The following is a 22,951-nucleotide window of genomic DNA, read 5'->3' on the forward strand; positions in this document are numbered from 1 at the left end:
ATTTGTTTCTTATTCTGCTTTAAATGCTTGTCTCTGAGCGTTCGTGCCAATAAATGGGCTAAACATGTCCGATTCGATTATTGTAATCAGTCTCCATAGAAATCTCAACTTTGTCTTCTTCCGATGATAAGCTTTCAACAGTTGTAAATAATTTGCACTTCGAAAACTGAAATTGGCCAAAAGTTGGAAAGTTTTGGTCTCTAGTCAAAGGTTTCAACTTTTATCCAAATCCATTTTAATTTCTTTTACTTCAGTAGTTTTACTTCATAAGCAGAGAGAGAATCTCTACATATCATTTAAGTAGGTCTTGGCATTCCAAACAATTGCTTTTCTTTCTTTCCGAAGAATGTAAAAGTTAAAAAAATGTTGAACATTTTGGAAGTAGTGTCGTGTCCTACTTGTGGCTCGATTGTTTTTTTTTTTTTTTTTTTTTTTTTTTTTTTTTTTTTTTTCCGACGTAGATTGGAACCTATTGTTGCCATGGTAACATTACACCCATTCGTCTTGGACATCAAACAGAACTATTTTATTACATATAGAGAAATTGACTGTTATCCTATACCGTGCAATTAGTCTATGCCGAATCACGAAAAGGACGAAAGTAAAATAGATGTGGTTGCACAGCGTTTAGTGTAATTTGGGTGAAATCACTTATTTTTATGCCGAAGCAAACCATTTAGCTTATGATTAGTTAGCATTTATATATTCATGTTCCTTTCCTATTTTGTTCATACTATTAGATTAGTTTGATTTACCCGAGAATATTTCACGTCTTAGAGGCGAGAGACAGATGAATTGAGTACAGTACAGTGTAGCATTTAAGAATGTGCTTATTGAATGTAGGGAAAAGAAAAGTTAAAAGCAAAGCTGCGTATAATTTATGGGAGGATATGCCAATAATTTTGGGAGAGCTTCCGGCTCTGTTGTGTCAGGATGGTGTTTCATTGAGTGGTTTCGATGAAATGCTCGAACTCAGCATTTTTAGGCATTCGTTGTTCATTCTAGACAAGTTAGAGGATGGATATTTTTTTTTCTTCCATGTGTATGGTTCAATATAATTTGTTTCGTCAGTGTCAAACTTCAGTCCTTCGCTAGGGAATGTCACAGTTGCGCTTTTGTTGAGCGAGTGGATTGGTTAGTTTATCATTCTGTCGAGTAAGTTATAGTACATTTGATTTCACATACCGGGAAGAAGACTGTGATAATTGTGGTTCCTACAAGCGATCTTAAGAATATTAAGTAAATTATTAACCTGAAACCATTTAAAATGTTTTCTGTTTTCTAAAACAGAAAGTAGTAGGGAAAATAAATTTTATTTGCTGTTCTAAATTCCATTATTTAAATAATGATGTCATGCATTCCCCAAGTGTTCTGACTAGATCATCGATCATTTATTCTATCTGCCGCATCATTAGAACAATGCAGCTGCAATTGGATTACATAACTCATAGAAGTAATTATTATATCTGCACAAACCATTTTCATCGAACATTGGCGATCAAACAGCAGTGTTTCTGAGTAGGATGCATTCGAATGGCACGCTATTATCAACATTGTAAATATTGCGAAATAGTGATAATGGCCAGATATAAAGCTTGGTCAAATTCCTGCTAAAACTGTGGTATTGCTTACGATTTTCTGATTTATTTGAATTAACCATAATCTGAATGAGACTTGGAATTATCTTCAAAGTATAGCTTCATTTACTATTATGAGAATTATGCAGATTTCGATTATTGTCCTTGTGGACAGCTCATAGAATTTGTATATCGATTGATTCGACAGCGACACCAATTGCAGATTACGTCGCGTGATCAGCTGACGTTGCGCAAGCATATTGGACAAATGAACCAATGCTCTTTGCTCACCCTTTCGTGCCTTGTCTTCAATTTATACCAAAAGATCTAGTTTAGTCAGTATTCACTCCCCTCTTTTATTATGAATTATTCGGGATTTACCTACTTCAAGGAAGAACAGAATATTGATGGCAAATGCATTCGTTGTTATATATTTTTCTTGTTGGTTTTATCTAAAATCCAATTATTGATTTTCATCTTCTTAGTGCGTTAATTAATTATAAGCATGCATTAATAATGTCGATTTTCCTTGTTGTTTCACTTTTTTTCTCAATCAATCAACAATATTTTCTTGTCTCGGTTTAATGGGGAAACGAATTATTAGTCTAATACTGGGAAAATTCGAAGAAAGAGTAAAGTGGGGATACAGCGTATAAAATAGCTAGTTTCGATACGATGAACTTTTGTTTCAGTAATAATTGAATTAAGGTTAATAACAGTTCCACTTAATGTCTGCGACCCAATTATTGCATCAATTCGGGTCAACTTTAGCTTTGTTTGAAAGCATGCGAAAGTTTCACTCAGTCTTCACCGGAGGACAGACTACGTACTAGGATATGTAATCTTTTAGGATGTGAAAGAGGAACTGACATAACCAAGAAACACATTGAAAACTACTGACAGTCTATGTATTCTACATCGGAACTATCGGACTATACCTTTCCAACTTTTACATCGTCTTAATTTCAGTAATGCAACAAATTGCAAGGCTTAGATAATTCTGTTCACATGTCCAAAGTCCTCCAAAAAACTGAAAATTTGCTGTTTCACTGAAACCGTAAAATCAAATGTTATTGTGTTTATATTGTGGCGACTTACTTGGGAAAAACGATTTCTGTTCGCTGTGTATAGTTTTTGCTAAAAGGAAACCACAAACCTTTAGGTCGACTTATGAATGTGAAAAAGTAATACATTAAATTATAAAAAAAAATTGTCGTTCTTAATATACCTATTAACGATGTGTACAATTTAACTCGCTGTATGATACCACAACCTTCTTGAGGAGTTCTTAAGTAGCAATAAAATTATCATATTTAGTTCTGAGAGCATAGTTTCTGCATTGCATTTCACTTGGTCCACCAATAGTATCATGTAATGCAGATATTGCCATCCTTGGACAGAATATTGTCCAAGATTTTATTCTACAACTAGTTTTCTGATATTATGAATAGAAAATATTCGAATTACGCAGTTAATCACGACGGTATTTTCGTAACAAAAATGACTCTTTGTATTAGGCCACCGCTTCAAAAAACCACTACAGTCCTTTGGAAACTTTTAGTACTCTTCAGTTTGCCATTTCTCTTGAAATAAAATAGGAATTAAAAATGTAGCGTTTCTGAATGTAATGAGTAGGATTTCTTTGAATATAACGTCGGTTATTGTGCTTTATTAGTAACTTAAAGAATCTGCAAATATATGAGAAGTAAATCATTATTTTACTAACAAAAAAGTCGTTATAAATCTCTAACTGAATATACTATTTGATTAAAGCTCAAGAACGATTTTATTAAAACTTCTAATCAATGTTTATCTTTCGCATCAAAATGTGCTTTAACCGAAAACCGTCTTTAATGTTTGTGTGCGCACGCATATAGCCATCCTTTTGTTATACTGAAACAGACATTGCAAGTTTTCTTGGACTGCCGGAGCCTTGTGTCCTGAATACATAAGAAAGTTTTCAAGGCTGTCTTTATCCTTCTCATTGAACAAACTGCCTCGTTTCAGAAATAAACCGCTTTTTTCTTGGTTCTACCCCCCCCCCCCTCCTTTTCATGGAAGATATTGGATGCTATTTCGGGATATGCTAATCAGGCTTAGTTCAGTAGTGACCCAGTTTCCAATTTCAACAAGAAATAAAGTGAAGTATTGGACCTTGTGAAAACAAAATGGAATTTTTTATTATTATTATTTTTAGAGTTAAAGCCAGCGGTATAGCAAACGTTACAATCTTCATCTTCATCGTCTCTTACTAAAATCGTCCTAACAAAAAGCCAACTTGTATTTTCTCTTTCAAAAAATGAAACGTCTTCTCCCTAAACTAATAAAGTTATCTTTTATTGGCCAGCTTAGAACTGTTTGTACAGACTATGAAAAGCTGGTTGTTTGGTGAGACGAGACCCAGATGTCCTTGTAATAACATAACCCAACTTCTTTCCTATTCCTACTTCTTTCCTACCCCCCCCCCCTGTTGACACATGACAAAGTATTTTTCTTTCGTTAATAAAAACTTTCGGGTTCTTTTGATTCTTATGAAAAGAGTGAGGTTAAGCTGTAATAAGAAACTGATTATAAGTATGTTTAGCTATGGGATACATTACATTAATAGAAATTTTGTAATACTTAGTCAATTCGTCAAGGCATTTTAATCCAAAAATATCTCAAATCTTTTGTTAGATACTTTCCATTTATAGATGAATGCTCGGGTACTGTTTTCATTGGTTGTAACTCCATAATCGCATGAAAGAAACTCAATCTTTTCGTGTTGTATTCAGAAAATGTTTAAACGATGGTTGAAATGCCTGCTGATGTCAGTTAACTCTTATTGATTCAATTTTTAATATTCTTGTTTACATCTGATTTCGCTTTAGGACCAAAATAAAAATCAAAATTCCGACTATAAATATGCCAGAATATAATATGAACAGTGTTGTCAAAATGGACAAAGTTTTTGTTTTTTTTAAATTGTCAAACTTTATATCTTTGCAAAGATTTGAAGGGAAAAACGGAATAAAGAAAATTTCTGAAGTATTAGGCTATCATTTTAAATTGTTCATTTTACATTTAAAATGTCAGATTCTGCTACGTTAATCATCGACTAATTTTGAATACCGCAATTTTTGTTTCCTTTTTTTATTGTTACCACCTTTACACGTGCTAATTAAGTGGGATAGGAGTATTAAAATATCATGTTAGTAGGGGAGAATGGGCACTGGATGAGAAAAAATAGGAAAAAATGTCTTGGGATCAGATAATTATCAACACTTTCTTGGGGAAAATTTGTGGTTCGAGTACCAGTAATCAGTTTCGCAATAACATTGTTTAGTGACTTTTAATGTGAAATTCCATCCACAAATAAAAAAATTGTAAACATTGTATATGCAGTACCATGGATGAGCTAACCATTAAATAATTCAGTTACATTTTCCTACATAAATATCAACTAATTTTAATTATCTACTTGTCTGTGGTATGAATATTTGTGAATATCATTAGATGGACGATTCTCTCACGTCCTGTTCAACTTCTATTAGAGGCCTGATTCGTTTTTTTCTATTTATTTAATGAAACTGAATTAGAACAGAGCATGAACTCCCCAGTTCATGCTCTGTTCCCTGAGCATGAACTGGGGAGTTTATACTGTCAGCGAATCCATACGTTGCGAACATCACACAAAAGATTCCTTGTTTGTTTGGATACAAGTTTGCAGCCACGTCTTCTGTATAGTAATTAAACGTTACCCGCATGCACAGGGATGATTAAAATCACATCCTCGTCAGTCTTGTGCAATGAGCCATTTTCCCAATATAGTTCAAACAAATAGTAGCTCGATATTTGTTGAATAGTTGTGAAAGTTAAACAGTGTTAAGCAATAAAGAATATCGTTATAGCATCTATTTCTTAACAACCAATGCATGGCTGCTGATAACAACATTGATTTTTTTTTTTAAAAATTCCCTCTTTAGTCGATCGTAGCTTTTCCAATATACATCTAGTTGTTACCCAGAGTAGCCTTTAATTAGTCTCATCTAATAAATATCAGTCATCCATTATTATGCAGCATAGATAATCTAGCATTTGCATCTCCATTCTATTTAACGAAATGGAACTTTCTTTGAATCATTGCAAAATACGTGCAGAAATCTGCTGAATGTGGAAGATGTCTTTCTGTCTTCTCCCTTCTCTCATCCAGTCCTAATTTTGTGACAAACCTCCTGTCTTCATTGTTACATTCGGTGTGTCAAAGAAACAAAAAGCCCAACCCTAGTAGATAGCAAGAAAAGAGATGACACCACGAGCGGTTTAAGCAAGACCATTAGTTGGGTCGAGAGCTAACCTCTGCTCTTTGTGATGCCGTCCCTTTTGCTGTCTCGCCATTTGGCCACGTATTGATTGCCGAACGGTCAATTGACTTTTTCTGATTTATGATCAGATGTATAGATTGATTCATTCTTCAATTTTCTCTCTTATTTTGGTCTTTATGTCAGTAAACAAACAAAACATAGGTGGCTCCAACTGTATGTGCACTTTAATAATTTCAGACGAGTTACACAATTATTTTAAATTATCAGCATGCCATCTATCGGCACGATTAGAAAAATATCTTTTATCGATATATCTGTCTTAAACGAAAAATTGCTGTTTAGTAATGGGAAAAAAACTTTATAATCGCCATCTTTGCTACTTAAAAGTTAGAATAAATAAGCATTTTGAGTACTCTTTACCACAAAGAATGAGTATACTATCGTAGTCTCTATAGTCTTCTGTGTACCGAATTTAAAAATTAAATTTGTGGCTGCGTGTATTTAACATGTCGAATAATACTCGTATGAGGACTGAGGTTAAAATGAAATAATACTGATTCAGTTTGTTAAACACTTCCTCAGGCATTAAAAGAAGAAAATTATAATTTCTGCCTCATAATAAAGAACATCTTCGCTCGCCACAATTAAGAGACAGCACCTCGAGTTAACAGCAGCTAGAAGGAGAAAGAAAAAAAGGTTGCTCGTACTATCAAATCATTGAGATGTGAAATCTGATTATACTTCGTGTTTACGAAAAATTAGTTTTTCACTTAGGAAAAATCGATAACATCATTTTGTTTTATTGAACATAAAGGTACTTATTTCAAAGGTTCTTGACATCTTTATTCCGAGGCTAAAGTTTCTACAGTTTTTTTTTGTTCCTTCTCCATACTTGCTGAGTATTACTTTTTTTTAGTCTTCTCTCCGCCATGAACACCACTGCTACCATCAATCACATTTTACACGGACTTCAGCTTTCCGTAATTAATGACGGAGTTCCCGTTAAATAATTTTGGCACAGATTTCGTATCGGTAACCTAAAAGGGGAAAAATGCCGATGAAGTTTAACTCGGGATCGTGATTAGGTTGTCCGTTATCCGTAAGAGAAAAAAATGCCGTTGTGTATGTGTGATCATTTTTAAGTGGCCGAAGTATTCCTGATGGTTAACGTAGCTAAACGGACCGGTATTTTTTTTTTTTTTTTAATTTTTATATCATGGCAAATTGATATCGCGTAATAAATGAATTTAAGGTATGCAAAATTGTGTTTGTTCAGTTACAGTGCATCATTTAGAGAGTAATTAAACTCAGACTAGTTCACTGCCACATTAGGTTGTTTTAGAATTTTAAATAAACCGTGTTTTCTCGAATATTAGTTTCTGCACATCCAATTTTGAAAGAACAAAACTGGGTATGAATGTATGCATGTAGAATCTGTCTAAATGTGCATTACTAAATGGATAAAGCATTGCATCCCATTTTGAAAGAAAGCTGTTGAGTATGAAGGTATGTGTAATTATATGGTGAAGGATTGCACCTTTTTTAACTGCTTTACAGTGAAATTTACTTCTTTCACACAAAGTGTCGCTTTTTATGACATCATCCGTTTGTTTCATTAGCACATCTCTTCAGTAGTAAACATGCTGAGCAGGACCACGTTCACAAAACCTCAGACCAATGTCCACTCACACCGTGATGAAGAGGAAGTAAGTTGAATTAAATCACGAATAGGCTGTTATCTTAATATTTAATTTTTTTAAAAAAATGGTAGGAAACGGTACGCACTGTCCGACCACATATCAGGGACCCTAGTCTGGCAACGTGCCAAGGAGAGTCAATTCATGCTGAAGGGGAGAAAGAAATAAAGGATGTACGAATTGGTCACCAACACGCGAAATCACGTGCTTTATAGGTAAAATTTTCCAACTGTTATACAAGCAAAATAGTTATCACTTTAAAACCTACAATGATCATGAAAGAGAAGTTAATTTTCCGACGTGTAATAATAAACAACTCATCCCAGAAGATAACTCATCCCGAAAATAAAATGCGGATTGATTACCCTATTATCGGAATGGATTCTCCTTCTTCTGACATGCGCATAAGTGTCGAAGGGTTTCGCATCTGTGGACGTACAGGAGAACATTGTATATATGTTGTCAGAGAATCCAATAAGCGATTCAAATAATATTTGTTATTAGGGATGTTTCGTTTTCGGTGCTCAGTCATGCTGAAAGTGAGAAGGGAATAATATTTTATTATAAGTAAATAGACAATCGGAAATGACTTGGCAACTGCCTAATCTATAAATTTAGCGTTGTGTAACTAAATAAATGCAAACTTACAGAAATGATAATGCACTTATGCTGTAGAATTAAGGTTCAAATAGCTTCAAATATTTTTTAAAAATAACTTTTTTAAACGCTTAATTTCTTCACGTTGTTTTCATAATTATTCTTGGAGCCTTTAGAATATCTGTGCAGACGATTATTATAAAGCAACTGCAATTATAAACACATTTAGCAAATAATAAATATATTTTAGCTTTTTATAATCGTAATATTGGATTATTTTTCCAAAAAATATCAGAGCTTTCAAAAATGTGCTCAGCCCCCAAGTGTAGAGTAATTATATGATAATATACTGTATCTCTTTGCTAAAATATGTGCAATATATTTGAGCATGCGTATATATAGACAGAAGCTTGAACAAGGCTTATGGATAAAGCCAGATAGGGAATGACTGTACTGTCATAAAAATTGTTTCAGAATTGCATACTTACGTTATCACAAAGTTAAATTTGGTCGTTTTAGCTATATACTGTATACAATCTTTGTTTTTCGTAATTTTGCAATTAAAATAGTCTAATTCAAACTCACTTTTACGTCAAACATGCATCGCAGTTAGTATCGTTAAACTGTCTACTTATAGATTAGCGATATTCCCTTGTTTTCCCTACAACTATCAAGATGTGTGTGAAAGTTTTATTGAAAGTACTGGAACGTGGTTATTTAATAATAAATTTCTTTAGAAACAGTATTTTTAACTATCTGTGGTACTAAAAGACAAACCAATGCCATGACCTTTTCTGTTGATGGAACCTCCCCTCCCGTTTTCTGACACCTTGATCAAAAAATGTTTTTTTTTTACCCATGACACAACTCTCATGTTTTTAGTTTTGCCATTCAGACCCGTTATTCTGTTTTGTCCTTTTTGGCGCTGAACAACCGGCTTCTGTCATAGCAATACCAAAAGTTACGATTTGGAGAATAGTTAACATGAAAAAGAAATGAAAGTAGAATACAAGGATCTAATATGAAAAAAATCATAGAGAAGTTAAAGGATGTAGAGGAATGGATAGAACAAACGATGAAATAAGGGAGAACTAGGAAGAGAAATGCCGAAACAGGCATATGTAGCCTAGATGTTGAAGAGGAATTTATTAAGATCTTAAAATATAAGTATGTCAAAAGTTACAAGAGATTTTACTAACCTTCCCATTTTTAGGTTTAGGTACTCTACATAAAATTATTTTCTGAATGTCTTGAGGTGGCAATGAATTTCAGCACCCATTGTGAGGTGCTTGTTGGTGGACCGATATCAGTCTTAAAAGTTCCATAGATAGTCTCTTACGGCAAGTTTCTACGAATTTTATATAACCACTATTGAAAATAAACGATTATTTTCCAAAAATTAGTGATCATAAATTCTTAACAAATGTATTTTGTAAAATCATTTGTCGATAATGAAAGTGATTGTTACTATTTCTTGTAGCTGAAGAAGAATAGCGTAAATCAGTGCTTAATATAATGCACTTGAAGTTTTTCCCTCCAAAGTTGTTAGGTTACTTTTATAGTTTCTACATTCGGCTTTAAATAAGGCTGGATCTAATATCCACTTAGATAATTTTGCATCGCCGAACTGAAGCCTTTTGGCTCTTTATTTTAGTACCATATATGAATAGTTAACTATTCACAGGGTAAGTTAACGATTGAATCTGGATAACCGGAAGAGCCAAATAGACTTGAGAAATGCGGAGAACCGACTGGGACTTGTGATCTAATGCCAGTCCTCACCTTTTTGGTGCACAACGTAAGTATATCTACCCAGATACTGAACGACCAAGGATGGACTGGCAGTTGGGGATTTATCCGAACAAATTGTATTCTTATTGGCTTAAATCACGCTACGAAATGGTGGTATAACACGATAAAATTTCATGCAAACTGAGGAGGATCGGCCGGTTAAATAACGCCTCCGCTGTTTTTATCAGGGAACCAAGGCGAACAGGGAAAAGTCAGCTTAACTGTAGGCTATTCAAATACTTAGCTTAGAAAAGAAGGAACGAATAATGTAAAAAAACAACAAAAGAATTAGAGATGATGGCGATACGTTAACCGAAGATGTACTAAATGTTTTGGAGTAATTTCATTTGAAAGATTGCTAAACGAAACAAGGATCTGTATTTAAGTTTTGTAGCTTTGTAAAATACGTGTGACATGGTATCAAGAGAAAAGCTGCACAAAATGTTAAAACTGTATAGTATAAACGAGGCCTTATTATCGAGTCAGTACATAGTCACAATATGTGAGTTGCAATACGTAGTGTAGACTTTAAAATATAGGAAGAGGTCTGTGTAAAATCATGATGAATAGCAGGGCAGATAATGTGCAGCCTTGTCTCCTACCATGAGACAAAGGTGGACGTTATTTACGCTGTTATTCATCATATGTTTAGATCAAATTATAGACGAAATTATTATTAAGCCTGGTATCAAAATTGGATATGTTAATCGCAGATCTTTAGTTTACTTTACGGTAGACGTCTGCAGCATTCTCTAATTCTATTGAATAACTGTTGTAATAAATTTTATATGAAAATCAGCAATGAAGTAAAGCAGGAAAACCGAAAGCATCAACTGCAGCCTGAATGAAGAACAAGTAACACATTTCAGTTATTTAGACAAAACATTTAGCGAAGATTACAAACTAAAGACTTAGCAAAACTAATATGGTCGGGAATCAGCTGATTATTTTTATATGGAAGAAAAGAAATTAATCAAAACACTAAACTATACAAGATGATGTTCAAACTAGTTTTAACGTATGGATATCTCAGATCTGGGTTAGAAATAAAACAGTTGATCAGAGACTGATGACCACACATATGAGAGTGCTGAGAAAGATTAAGGGAGAATACAGATAGAATTATGACAATCATATGAAACAGGTTTATGTTAGGAGGGAACTTGAGTGTTAGTATTCATGAGTGTTTAGGGCAAAGCTAACCCGCAGGTGGCATAGTCACTTAAACAGAATGGATCTGGGAGAAAAAGATGGCAAAATATGATTTTTGCCAGGATAACAGGAAAACGATCTAGAAGTAGACCTAGTTGGATTGATACAGTAAGACATGCCTTAGAATATAACACTGACATCAGGAAACAGTTTGCCATTTAATTTGAAGACTTATGATTATAAACTTGACTTCTCGTGGTTCCTATAGAAACTAGTCCTTCGGGAAAATATTCAACTGTATAATTAAGTCGGTGACGTATGAAATTGCTCAATGATTGAAGTGAACTGCCTAAGATTTCGGTTAGGAATGTGCGCGCAAACATGGAGGATATTACTTGTATTACGTGTGTGTGTCTTCTGCAGTTACATTGTAAACTTCATTCACTGAGCAGTGGCGAAGATTTGGTTTCTCCTCATCAGTTGATGGTAATCCCGAAAGCAAAATTCGAGTTCTCTCTAGCGGAAAGGATTATCGTGACTGGGCAGAAAGTGTTTGATTACTTGATTTCGACTTGTATCGAATTTGTTTCCCGGTTGAACTATTCGAAGTAAGGCCACACATCGTACTAGGGTTACTTTGAAAGTAAATCATAAAGCGAAAGGTTGACATAGGATTGTTTTTCAAGTTAACAAATAGCATTGCTATACCAATATATTTGGTTAGAGATTTTTCATCAGTACGTATTTAAAAAAAAAAAAAAAAAAAAAAAAAAGCTCCCGCATCGTGTATGACCTATAACTATACTTTCTTAAAGGTTAAGAGTCATTTCGTAAATGCCTGTTTTTATTATCAAACTGGTAATTAAAACTCCATTAGTCTGGTTTAGCAGGTGACTACGTTCTGGTAAAGAATTCGTTTTCTGTTATTTATAAGGATATCATTTACCATCTTCTCACTTCCTGCTCGCTGAGTGGTGAGCCGCACACTTTCTTATCTTAGGAATAACGTCTTGCTCCGACATAATTCAATATCGTCACCTAATGGATCCTTTTTAATGGAATAGACAGTGCCTTTCCAATTCTTTCTCGCCGAGAACTAATTGAATAAAATACGCCAGGGAAAAAGAGGCGCTGCTCAGTTATAATGGAAAGGTCAGATAGCACTTACATATACAAAAGAATAAAGGTACTCGGGCAGCGGATACGTTATTGTTCAGGCCACACTTTTCTTCGATACTTAAATTATTAGGCGTCCCGTTTTAGCGCATGAACATCCCACACGCACCTTATGCAAAATAAGAATAGTTCGTTTGTCATATAGAATCGCTTTAATTGAAACTGCGATTAATGTTTCGGAATACATTTTCTCTATAATAAAGTAACAAGCTCAGGCAAACTCCAAGGCCACCCATGGACTAGATGAACTATCATGCATTTTCCTACTTCATCAAGTGTTGTACAGGATAGTATGGTAGTACGTCGTGAAAAGTACATTATTATGCTAACATCCTGTCTACAATTTTCCTCACAAGTAGTCTGAAAACATCAAGTTGCCGGTATTCAATTACTGTTAGATCTTATTTCAGTCTTTTACAGCACCTTCTAACTTCGTTTATCTACGTAGATCTTGGTCTTCTTCTAGGTCTTTTTCCAAGCTTAAATAAACACTGTTTTATTGACGTTTTATCTTCCATTTTGTTCAATAGAACATACCACAAGATTAGCTGTGACCACACAATCTTTCTTCCTAACAATCTCCGATTCCGTCTTATATAATTTTTATGTGATTCTGCTATTGTTGATGTCTTCACTCCCCTAAGTTTTCTTGACCAACTTTAACTTATCCATAAGTTAAAATTGGCTTAAATACTCTGTTTTGATTAATTGATGTTATTCCATATAAATTTATTCACTTGACCCCTCATCACATACCAACTTTGCCTGTTTTATTGTCCATTTCCTTGTTTAGTTCGACATCTTCGCTCACAACAAAATTGTGCCTGAATAGCTGAAATGGCTTACTTGTTTTATATTCTCCATTCAGGATGTCGATATATTCAGTGTACTTCCCTGTTTTCATAATATTTATATTTTATTGCTGATTTTCATTTTCTTAGAGCAGTTATTAGCATCTCCAATTTTGATATGGGATTTAATTCCTTCAGAATATGATCCGTAGATGCTAAATAACAGTGGAGATAGTCCGCATCTTGTCTTAAACACCTGATTTTACATCAGACAATCTTCCTGTGTATCATTTAATTCTAACTCTTCTGTTACAACTTAAACTCTGTTCAGCTGAACCGAACATGTTCTTCCAGAATATTTTCTCGCCTCTTCTCAAATACGCTTGCATAAATCTTACCTAGCATACTAACTAGGAGAAATATCTCTGTAATTCTCGCATCCAGTTTTATTTCTTTTTTTTTTTTTATAGATTAGAACTATAAGAGCTGCACTCCAGTCATCTGGTGTTTGACTTTGTCCATACTTCTGAATTATACACTGCCGTCCAAAATCTAAGGACGAACACTATTTTTGAAGATTACAACCGCAAATTCAGACGAATCGACTTGCGGAAATTTAAATAAGTGGCGATTTCGAGTAGAAAGTGAGTAGACATTGAAATTTTCGAATCGCGCGCTTGTAATGTCTCAGACATCATCTGGATGATTTCACGCGGAGAAGAATTATTGGAAAGCTTTGAAGGACTTAGAATTACTGATATTGCCAGAGTTTCACATAGCGTTGTTCAAGGCTCTACTGCAGTGTTTTAAACCAATGGAATTTGATGTAGATCTTTGCTAAGAGATCACCCTCGCTCTATCCCGGAGAACAAAGATAGGTTTTTGGATATAACATCAAAATGTAATCGACGCACTGCGGCAGTTCAGATTGCAAGTCTGCTTCATTCAAGCACAGGTATGCAGATATCTCAAAAAATTGTCGGAAGACATCTGCGACAACTAGGCCTATGTGCCCGAAGGCCTATAGTTTGCATCCCTTTATCCACAGCTCATCGTAGAGCATGTTTCCAATGATTTTGTATCCATAAAATGATTGAACAAGATACCAATGCGGTAATGTACTCTTTATAGATGAGTCGTTTTAGTTTAGCTTATTATTCTAGAGGATACTTTATCTGACGTGAAAATGGCATCGCGAGAATGTTCTAAGTCGTTTTAGATTTTCCTCCGATGCTAGACGACACTTGATCTGACTTGAAAGTGGCATCGAGAGAGAGAGCTCTTGAAAGGTACGGTAGTGCTTGGATCGTGGTGTGGGGAGGCTTTATGCTTAATGGACACATCGAGCTACAAGTAATAGAAAAAGGGACCATGACTAGTAAACGATATTGCAACGAAGTTCTTCATCACGTTCAATTGTTCCGTGATGCTGTAGGTGAAGAATTTTTATGGATGACAATGTCACATCACATCTTACACGAGCAGTGAAGATACTTCGGGAGACCAACGATATTAATCGAATCGAGTGCTGGACACTCGATTCGATTAATAGTCAAAAAAATAAATCCAGCACGTTCTCTAGTTCTCAATCGCACAGAACACGTTTTGTCTATATGAAGGAGTGGGGCACTTTATCTCAAGAAATGAATCGCTTGGTGCTAAGCACGGTACGGCATTGTGAGAGCTGCATCGTATTTCGGGGTGCACATATTACATACGGAAATGTCTCTTCGGATAGATTTTCTGTAAGCACCATACGTTAATCCTTTAACTATGTCCTTAAGAAATGTGTAACTTTTGCCAAAAACGTATTGCAATTTAATTTGTATGAAATTAAAAGCATATTTATGTAATATAGTTTATTAGTATGCTTGCAATAAATGTACGTCCACATTTGGCTGTGGTGATGAAAGGTTTTTCATATACAGGTAAAAATATAGTTTGTCGTTAGCTTTTGAACAGCAGTATATAAGTGTAGCCACTGTACAACTTTTATACTTCCATATTTTAATGTGTCCCCTACCAATCGAAGGTTGCAGCATTAGTACAGTGGGAGGACTAAATATTTATATTTTTATTGTATTATTATTAGTATTTCTGTCATAATCCTCAAACGCTATTGTAAAGACCTAACGTTGAACTCTTAAGCCTTCAATAAGGGACGATCTCTCACTGGCCGATAAAATTCATTCCCTATCGGTGAGATTCAAGTTCCTGTTAGTTCGAGAGTGGATACATAAACCAGGTCAACCAGACTGACAAGAATTTCTGGTTGAACATCATCTACTCCAACTGATTTTCCACATTTCAAGTTTTGATTGCTTTTCCCGCAATCAAATTGCTATTTCAATATTTTCTGCCCACTGCTCTGTTAGCTGAATTTAAGGAAGCCTACTAGTTGGCATTTATTATATTACATGAAGAATTTCGTTTTTTGATCTACACTAAATGGACAAATATAGCCCGAGTGGTTAGCTTATCTGCTCTCCAGCCAAAAGGCTACGGGTTCGAATCCTGCCATGGGCATGGATGTTTGTGATTGTCTGGGAAAATGGTAGCGGTGGGCGGTAGATGTAGTTGTGGGTCATTGTAGATCGTGTTGGTGGAGAGAGTTGTAGAGTAGGTGCCCTCTCTCGATGAGTCTTTGGACTCCCTGGAGGTGACAAGTAATAATAATATTGCTATCTTCAAGACACTAGTTTATCAAATAAAACAAGAATAAATTAAGTTAAAAAATTTAAATATATATAATGTAATGGAAAATACAAATTGGCCCCCCTCCCAAAAAAGGTGGGTACAGAAAAAACGTCATGGCATAATTTCCAGCCTTCTGTAAGTCTGATGTAATTCTTTATTTTTTCCCCATGTGTCTTTGTTTTAAACTATGTACGAATCTTCTAAAACAATGCATGGTTTTGATCTATATTGAAGTAGTCTACTCCCCTATAAAATCTCCCCGAGACGCAATCATGTTGTTAGAGCATTTTGACCTTTTGGTTTGACTTTTATTTTTCTTGAGATTTCTAATTACTGATTAAATCTATCACATTCGCTCGGCAATATGTTTTTGACCGTTTCTTTGGAGTTGGTTTATTCATAAACGTGTTTTGTTTATACTAAAAACTGTTTATTTAGACAAGTATGATGTCATGTTTCTATGGGAACTGGTACTGCAGCCTAACCATTCCATCTTTCTGTTGTCCGAAAGATATTTCAATAAATATTCAAAACGTAAATTCACTGTTAAAAGCCGATGACGTGAAGTACTTTGAGCTGAAGGGTTTTATGCGCTCTAAAAATTGCGATGAATAATACGGCATACTGTTCTGAAATGTCTCGTATAATTTTTTTTTTACATTATTTTAAATAGTTTCTCTTGTTTGTATTTTATTCTTCTACGCTTTATCTTTGATTGAATGCCTGTTAAGTTAACTCTTCCACCCACCCACACACACACACTGAAACCTATTTTATAGATGCAGTTGTAGCAGAATACATCCTATTTTGTAATCTGCTAACTGCAGAGAGTACATTTTAAGACATGCGCAAGACCCTGTTTATCTAAAAAGTAAATAGCAAAAACAAGTCCGCGTATATTGTTGAAGGGTATTAACTCTTTCAATAAATGTGTACGGTTTGGGATGGTGGAAGTCCTTTGATTTTCCGTTTATATTTCGCTTTCCTTCTCTGTTTCTGTCTACATGTATTCCTAAATGGCAACCCACACATACAGACATTCATTCATTATAATAGACGTCACTTTTATCTCCGTCTCAGAACAACCCAATTTCTTTTCCCATGAATCACGAGCGCTGTCTTAGCTTCTTTAAGAGTACAATACCAGTGACATACTTTACTTAAAGGCTGATTGCCTGAATAAATTGGTACATTTTGCTTCTAGAGCAACTGTAGTATTGTAACAATAGTCGCCCGTGGAAAACACTACAGTTAAAGAATTGAATAAAAGTGAATGCGAACCCAGCAGAAGTTGTACAGATGCCAAGAAAGACTCATGCTTATAAGAATATACAGAACAGTCGGTGTCTTAATTAACTTTTTTTAATTCACTCATGGGGGGGGGATCGTATTTAAATATCCCTGGTTGTATTGTTTATAACTAACAGACTCATCTATCTTTAGTTTTCCCTTCCTATCGCATCCTCCGCACTGCATCTTGTCACAAGTTCGCATTCCGCGAAGTGTGGTCTTGGCTTTTAAATTACGGTTTACAGAAGCCATCGATTTCGTAGGCGCCGCTGATTCTCCACGGCTCCAGATGGTAAAGTGAAAATTGTCGAGCGTTCCTCCTGCAAATGCCTGGATAATGGATATTCGGTAGATGATAAGGCTGGCTGAATTTCACTTTCGTTTATTGCGTGTCCTGTCAGAAAGTATCTGAGTGCGTTTTTAGTTACATATATTTTATTAATAGGCTCCCTTTGATGTCATTTATGGACAAAGTTTCTTCGAAAAGTTTGCTTCTTCAATCCTAACCTTTCCACTTCATCTTTCTTTTAATGACTTCTCCCCATTCTACAACAGTCGAGTGTTCTTAAAAGATGCACTAAAGGGGAAAATAGTCATTGAAATCGCACACCTTAATGCAGTTAGAGCGACTTTATGAAATTAAAGCCTCCATCAGAATACATTAAGTTACACCCTCTGCCACCTAATCTACTCAAATATCTCCGTCAAGTTCACGTATGGTAGGAAAAAAAACTGTTCTTCTCTGGACTTAAGAAAAGATTTTATCTCTCTTCGACGATCATCCCCAAAGAGACGCCCTAGATAATTTAAATAACCATTTAGTTTTACTACGAAAGATATATTAGTTCCATAACATCCACTGTTGAAAAGTATATAAGGAAGTATATTCGATATACTGTTGTGCGCAACTACAGGAGTTGTATTTGATTGTCACATGAAATACCTTGGATGCGACATGCATCCCATTCCTTCGCCAAATGCTTAATTGCCTTCTTGGAGACCTAGGGAAGTTTATTTCGGTAGTAGATACGACGATCTTTAGATCATTTCACAGCACTCGGAAAAAAGAAAGTTATCCGCACTGTATGGAGGATATCTCTAAACATTCTTAATTCATTTGACGAATCTGTATTTGCATGATTTGTGCAAAACGAGGTCGTATGTTGTCAAGAAGACATTACATGCAGGAATATTCGTCCTAAATTAATTTGAAATGTGTTTTCATATCTAGGAACCCGAGTTAGTGTTGGAGCATGCATTATAAATATTTTAATGATAAAGTAAGAATGACAAGTTTATATTTGCTTTTGTTATCAGTAAGAATCCTTATTGTTCGGTTGTAATAAGTACGTGGTTTCCATCAGTAATATACCATGTACGAAATTCATCTCCAAATTCGCCGTACTTAGTAATAATACAAGTGATTTGACGAAATCGTCCATGAAGGTTATTCAAATCGGTAATGCGAGAAGAATCGAACATCCTTTATATAAAGTCTGGACTCCTTCCAGTGTGACGTTTGTTTTTCCTCCTTTAAAAGAAGGATCAAAACTCTACTATTTGCTAAAATAGAGAGGACCATGTACCGTTGAAAATCAGAAACAAAGTAATTCACTGCGATAACTTCAATGCATCTTTCAGAAAGGTTCTTTTTTCAAATGGTTGCGTGCTTAATACAAATTAGTACGTATGTTGATATTCCCAAAACAAGATTGGCAATCATATACTGCGATGTGAAAGTAAACAAGGATTCTTAGGAATTGTCTACTTGCCTAATCGGATTTTATTTTACTTTAGGATTTCAATCGCTAATTTAACTTCATGCTCAGGTCAGATTATAATGCACGATAATCGCGTTGTTTACTCATAGTGCAACTGTCGTACAATAAAAAGCTTTTACTGATTACTCTCTCATAACACCTAAACAAAAAAAAAATATATTAGAAGTGGCTTTTGTGATGGCTTAGTCAACAACGCCACCATTCTTCAAAATTGAGTGCGAATAAATCGATTTTCTTAAAAACATTTTTTTACATTATGAAATATTCTTCCCTATCCTAAAGGCAGATTACTGGCCATACGCATAATTTTGAAACACACTTTGATTTGAATAAATAGTAAGTAGTCTTCCGCACACTCAGTACATAGCATGTAACAGGATGCCTTTTTGTTTATTAACATTTGCTCCCGATTTACCGTAAGCCTTCGACGTCTTTTCGCACATATCCAATTTCCTGGGAAACGAAGTCCATAAATTTTCATAAAGTCGAAAACTAAACCCACAATAAAGAGTTCTTTGATTTACAGACATCGAGAAGCGTCATAAACTTCCCCCTCCTCCTCCCTTATCGTTAACCGACGCCATAGTTGGTGCATTTTAGTGTGCGTATGTACGCACTTGCGAGCACAGAAGCTTGCATTTGCTAAAGAATGTAGTTTGTTTTATCTACAGTGGCGCTTGTTGTAACAACACGTTGCTAGGAGCGACGTCGTCTCTACAGACATGAGTTTTCTTGCCGCTGCTACTATTATCTGCGTCATGGTTTTCATCGCCGGGGCTCGTGATCCTCCTGGGAATGAAATGCGAAACCTCTGTAAGTCTTCCTCTAAGCATTCAAGATTATTGCCGATCTTCAACCAAGCAAATATCAAACTTCCTTGCATCTTCCACACACCTTTTCCCTTGTTTCATCACAGGCAAGCTTTACTTCGGGCGTTAGCAACCAGTTATATTAAGAACGATGCTGCTTCGTGTTAAAAATCGTCCTTGAAATCGGGAAAAAAAAGAACACCGCTTAATTCTCAGGATAGCTAGATGCACAGGCGGCAACACCCTCCAGGCACTGCTGCTTATATAGATCAATTTTAATTCGTGAAGCAAGTGATGGTGGAGAAGCATCCTCTACAGGGGTAGGCAAAAAGGATGGCTATCGGAAACAGGTGAAATCGGAAACAAAACTAAACTTTCACTCATGAGTGCAAAATAATAAAAAAAGAAAAAAGATCACACGAATAACCATCGTATTGACAAAATACTGAACGATATTGGCTCGGAAAATCTTTAGCCTTGACCTTTTGCCTTTCTTTATTCTCGAGTTCCTTGAGCGTATGCGCCAAGGTCATGAAGTAAAAAAAAAAAAAAAAAAAAAAAAAAAGTGGTTCTGTAACAAGAACTCTCTTCAGCTTTTGGATAGATATATACTAAACATATGCTTAAGAATCAACTTAAGAAGACGTTCATAATCAACTTAAAGGTCATGACATTTGCACACATTCATTCTGGATCTGACTCTGGATCATTTCATCAGAGCTTTTTTTTAGAAAACGTGTTTTCCACCAAAAAAAAAAAAAAAGATTTATCACGTGAAAATGTTTTCGAACACTGAGGGTATTAATGAATTTTGCGCATCTTCTCTGAGGTTTACAAGGAGAAGAACAAGCAAGAATTAGACAATTATACTAAATTTCTGAAATAGTTTGGAGAAATGACTTCATCTTTACCTTATCTGTTAAGCTCAGTAGCTTGTCAGGGTCAAGTCACTTGGCTTCGTTTAAACCTAATAAGTGCTGTTTAATTCCATCGGCCAATGGAAAATAATGAGAACTTCCGTATAAATCGTTTAATTAAAATTTAGTTAGGAAAATTTTATGATCATTCATCGAGTCTTAGATGTGCTCCAAATCCAGCTGTAATTAAATAAAACATATCATTAAATTAAAATTAAATAAAACACATTCATTGGCTGATGTATGTTTAACGTTTAAATAATTACGTAAAGTCCACGCATTTAATGTGACCTTATCTAAATATTTTAAAACCAGATTTGTGGTTAAAAAGTTTGCCCGAAGAAATAAAACCCGTATCGAAACCAGCTGATTTCACTAACTAACTAAGAACATTGTGTTTGGAATGAAACTTCTAGTTATTCGATGAAATCTCAACTACTAGAAATATCAGTAGCTAATACTTTTCAATTTTGAATTAATTAAACTATTTTAGTTCATTCATAACTAAATTTTGAACGATTTTATAAAATTCAGTTTCAAGCATATTTCAACTGAATGTCCAATTTTATTTAATGACCAATAATTGACTAATTAATAAATATTTGATTACTTACAACACAGTTGTAAGTAATCAAATTTAATCGTCTTAACTTATAAGAATGGTTACGTTATTCTTTAGGTAAGAGATGGTCTTTAAGATAACTTTTTTTTCCTTTTCCTACTAAGTGAATAAGCATTAGATGGCGCTGCTGATATTAAACCTAAATTATTAGTATTAAACGAGTAAATGTATATAATTCTGTTGTCTTAATTTTCCACTACTGCGTAGTAAAATGCGTGAATGACTTCTTAAAGAAGATAAAACAATGCAAAAAGACATGGACTTGCTTTTCTCATGTTAATTTCTATTTACAAATAACTTTAAAACACACACACACACACACACACACACACACACACACACAACTGTATGACGGGGTTTTTCCCGTGAACTAACTTCGTCCTACATTCATTTAATACACTCCTGATTTCAAATGACTACTTTAAAAAAAATTCTTTGTGTTTCGCAAACCGAACCAAATTCTTATTGTTGGTTTGATTGCCCACGCTCTGCTTCTCCTGAATAGCAACGAACATAAATAGCTAGTCCATTTTCAGCACGTCTTCTTAATGATGATCATTGAGTCCCTTATTCGCGTCATGTGCCCGTTTTCGAAGACAATCAATTTTTAATAAACTTGATTTAAAAACGTTGGTTTTGTAAGATGATGTAAAGAGGAGTTTCATTTTTTTTGGCGCGTGTTCACTTTTGTTGTATTCTTGCGAATGACTGCTAATAAAACATTTCTTCATTTTTCCTCATTTGCGTAAGTAATATTGATGACTGGTACGAAATTGGTATTTGTTCCATGACGCCATTGGAATCATCATTTATCCTTTCTCTGTAACTCGTATTAGAGAAATGGGGAAAAGCAATTCTTATCACCCCCGGTGCATGCACTGTTCTTAGAAACTAAATAGTTGAATATGTTTACATCAGCATGTTCTTTTTTTTATATACGATAAATAATTAACTGTGTCACGTGTTTACAAGATTATGTTTCTCTCTCTACAGATGTAACTGTTCTACAGTAGTTTCCTCGCCATGTTGATCGCTGCAAGTGGAAAACATAAGACGTAATGGTCTCGGCCAGCGATTTTTTCTAATGCAGCCGACTAGATCGTCTCATCATGACACTAAAATGGGAAAAGCTGTCTCCTGCAGAGTTCCAGCAACTGCAGGACTACATCCAGTGTAAGTATACAGTTAATGTACGTTTTCTCTTAAATGTGCTCTTTATTGCTATAGGAAGGAAAAACTCGTAGAGATTAAAAAAAATGCGCATCGAGTTGGCTATAATAAATGTGAATCAGATTAGAGATATTTTGCGTACATACAACTTTTTATCGAATTAATTAAAAATATAAAATTTGATGTTAATTTAGATCAAGATTCACGATCGTATAATACCGAACTGGATGGAAAAAAATAGATAACATTGATTCACGTATATCAATTGCATTCGCCTTCATTTGTTCTTGTGATCGACATTAAAGTAATATCAAAGCTGATTTTTAAAAAAATCGATAATAAAATAGCAACCGCCATGAAACATTTTAAAAATCCCCGTATTGACCAATGAATCAATCATGTTAGCCGAATCGCATTCACATTAATAAAGCTTGATGTACTGGAAATTGGCTGATTGCACAAGAATTCAATATGGTTCAAGAAAGCAATGGATGAACGCAACTAGTGGCATGGGATTGGGAAGAACGTTGATTAGCGAAAACTGGAGTGTGTGTTAATATTTCTGAAAGGGTCGACTGCA

The 22,951-nt window shown here is 34.8% G+C and overlaps 1 protein-coding gene across 7 annotated transcripts in view; it reads left to right on the forward strand.

Annotated features, from left to right (window-relative positions):
• The window catches only part of Dgk (diacyl glycerol kinase 1), a 419,112-nt gene that overhangs the window by 253,935 nt on the left and 142,226 nt on the right, over positions 1-22,951 (forward strand). For all 7 annotated transcript variants that reach the window (XM_090405486.1, XM_090405489.1, XM_090405485.1 and 4 more), the window contains one exon: positions 22,195-22,374. In XM_090405486.1, coding sequence (XP_090261612.1) covers positions 22,311-22,374 — 64 coding nt within the window. In that variant the 5' untranslated portion in view covers positions 22,195-22,310. The remainder of the gene's footprint in view (positions 1-22,194; positions 22,375-22,951) is intronic.

This window comes from Typopeltis vanoorti, chromosome 15, assembly GCF_054136105.1.
Source record: "Typopeltis vanoorti isolate ZY-2024b chromosome 15, IOZ_Tvanoo_1.0, whole genome shotgun sequence".
NCBI lineage: Eukaryota > Metazoa > Arthropoda > Arachnida > Uropygi > Thelyphonidae > Typopeltis > Typopeltis vanoorti.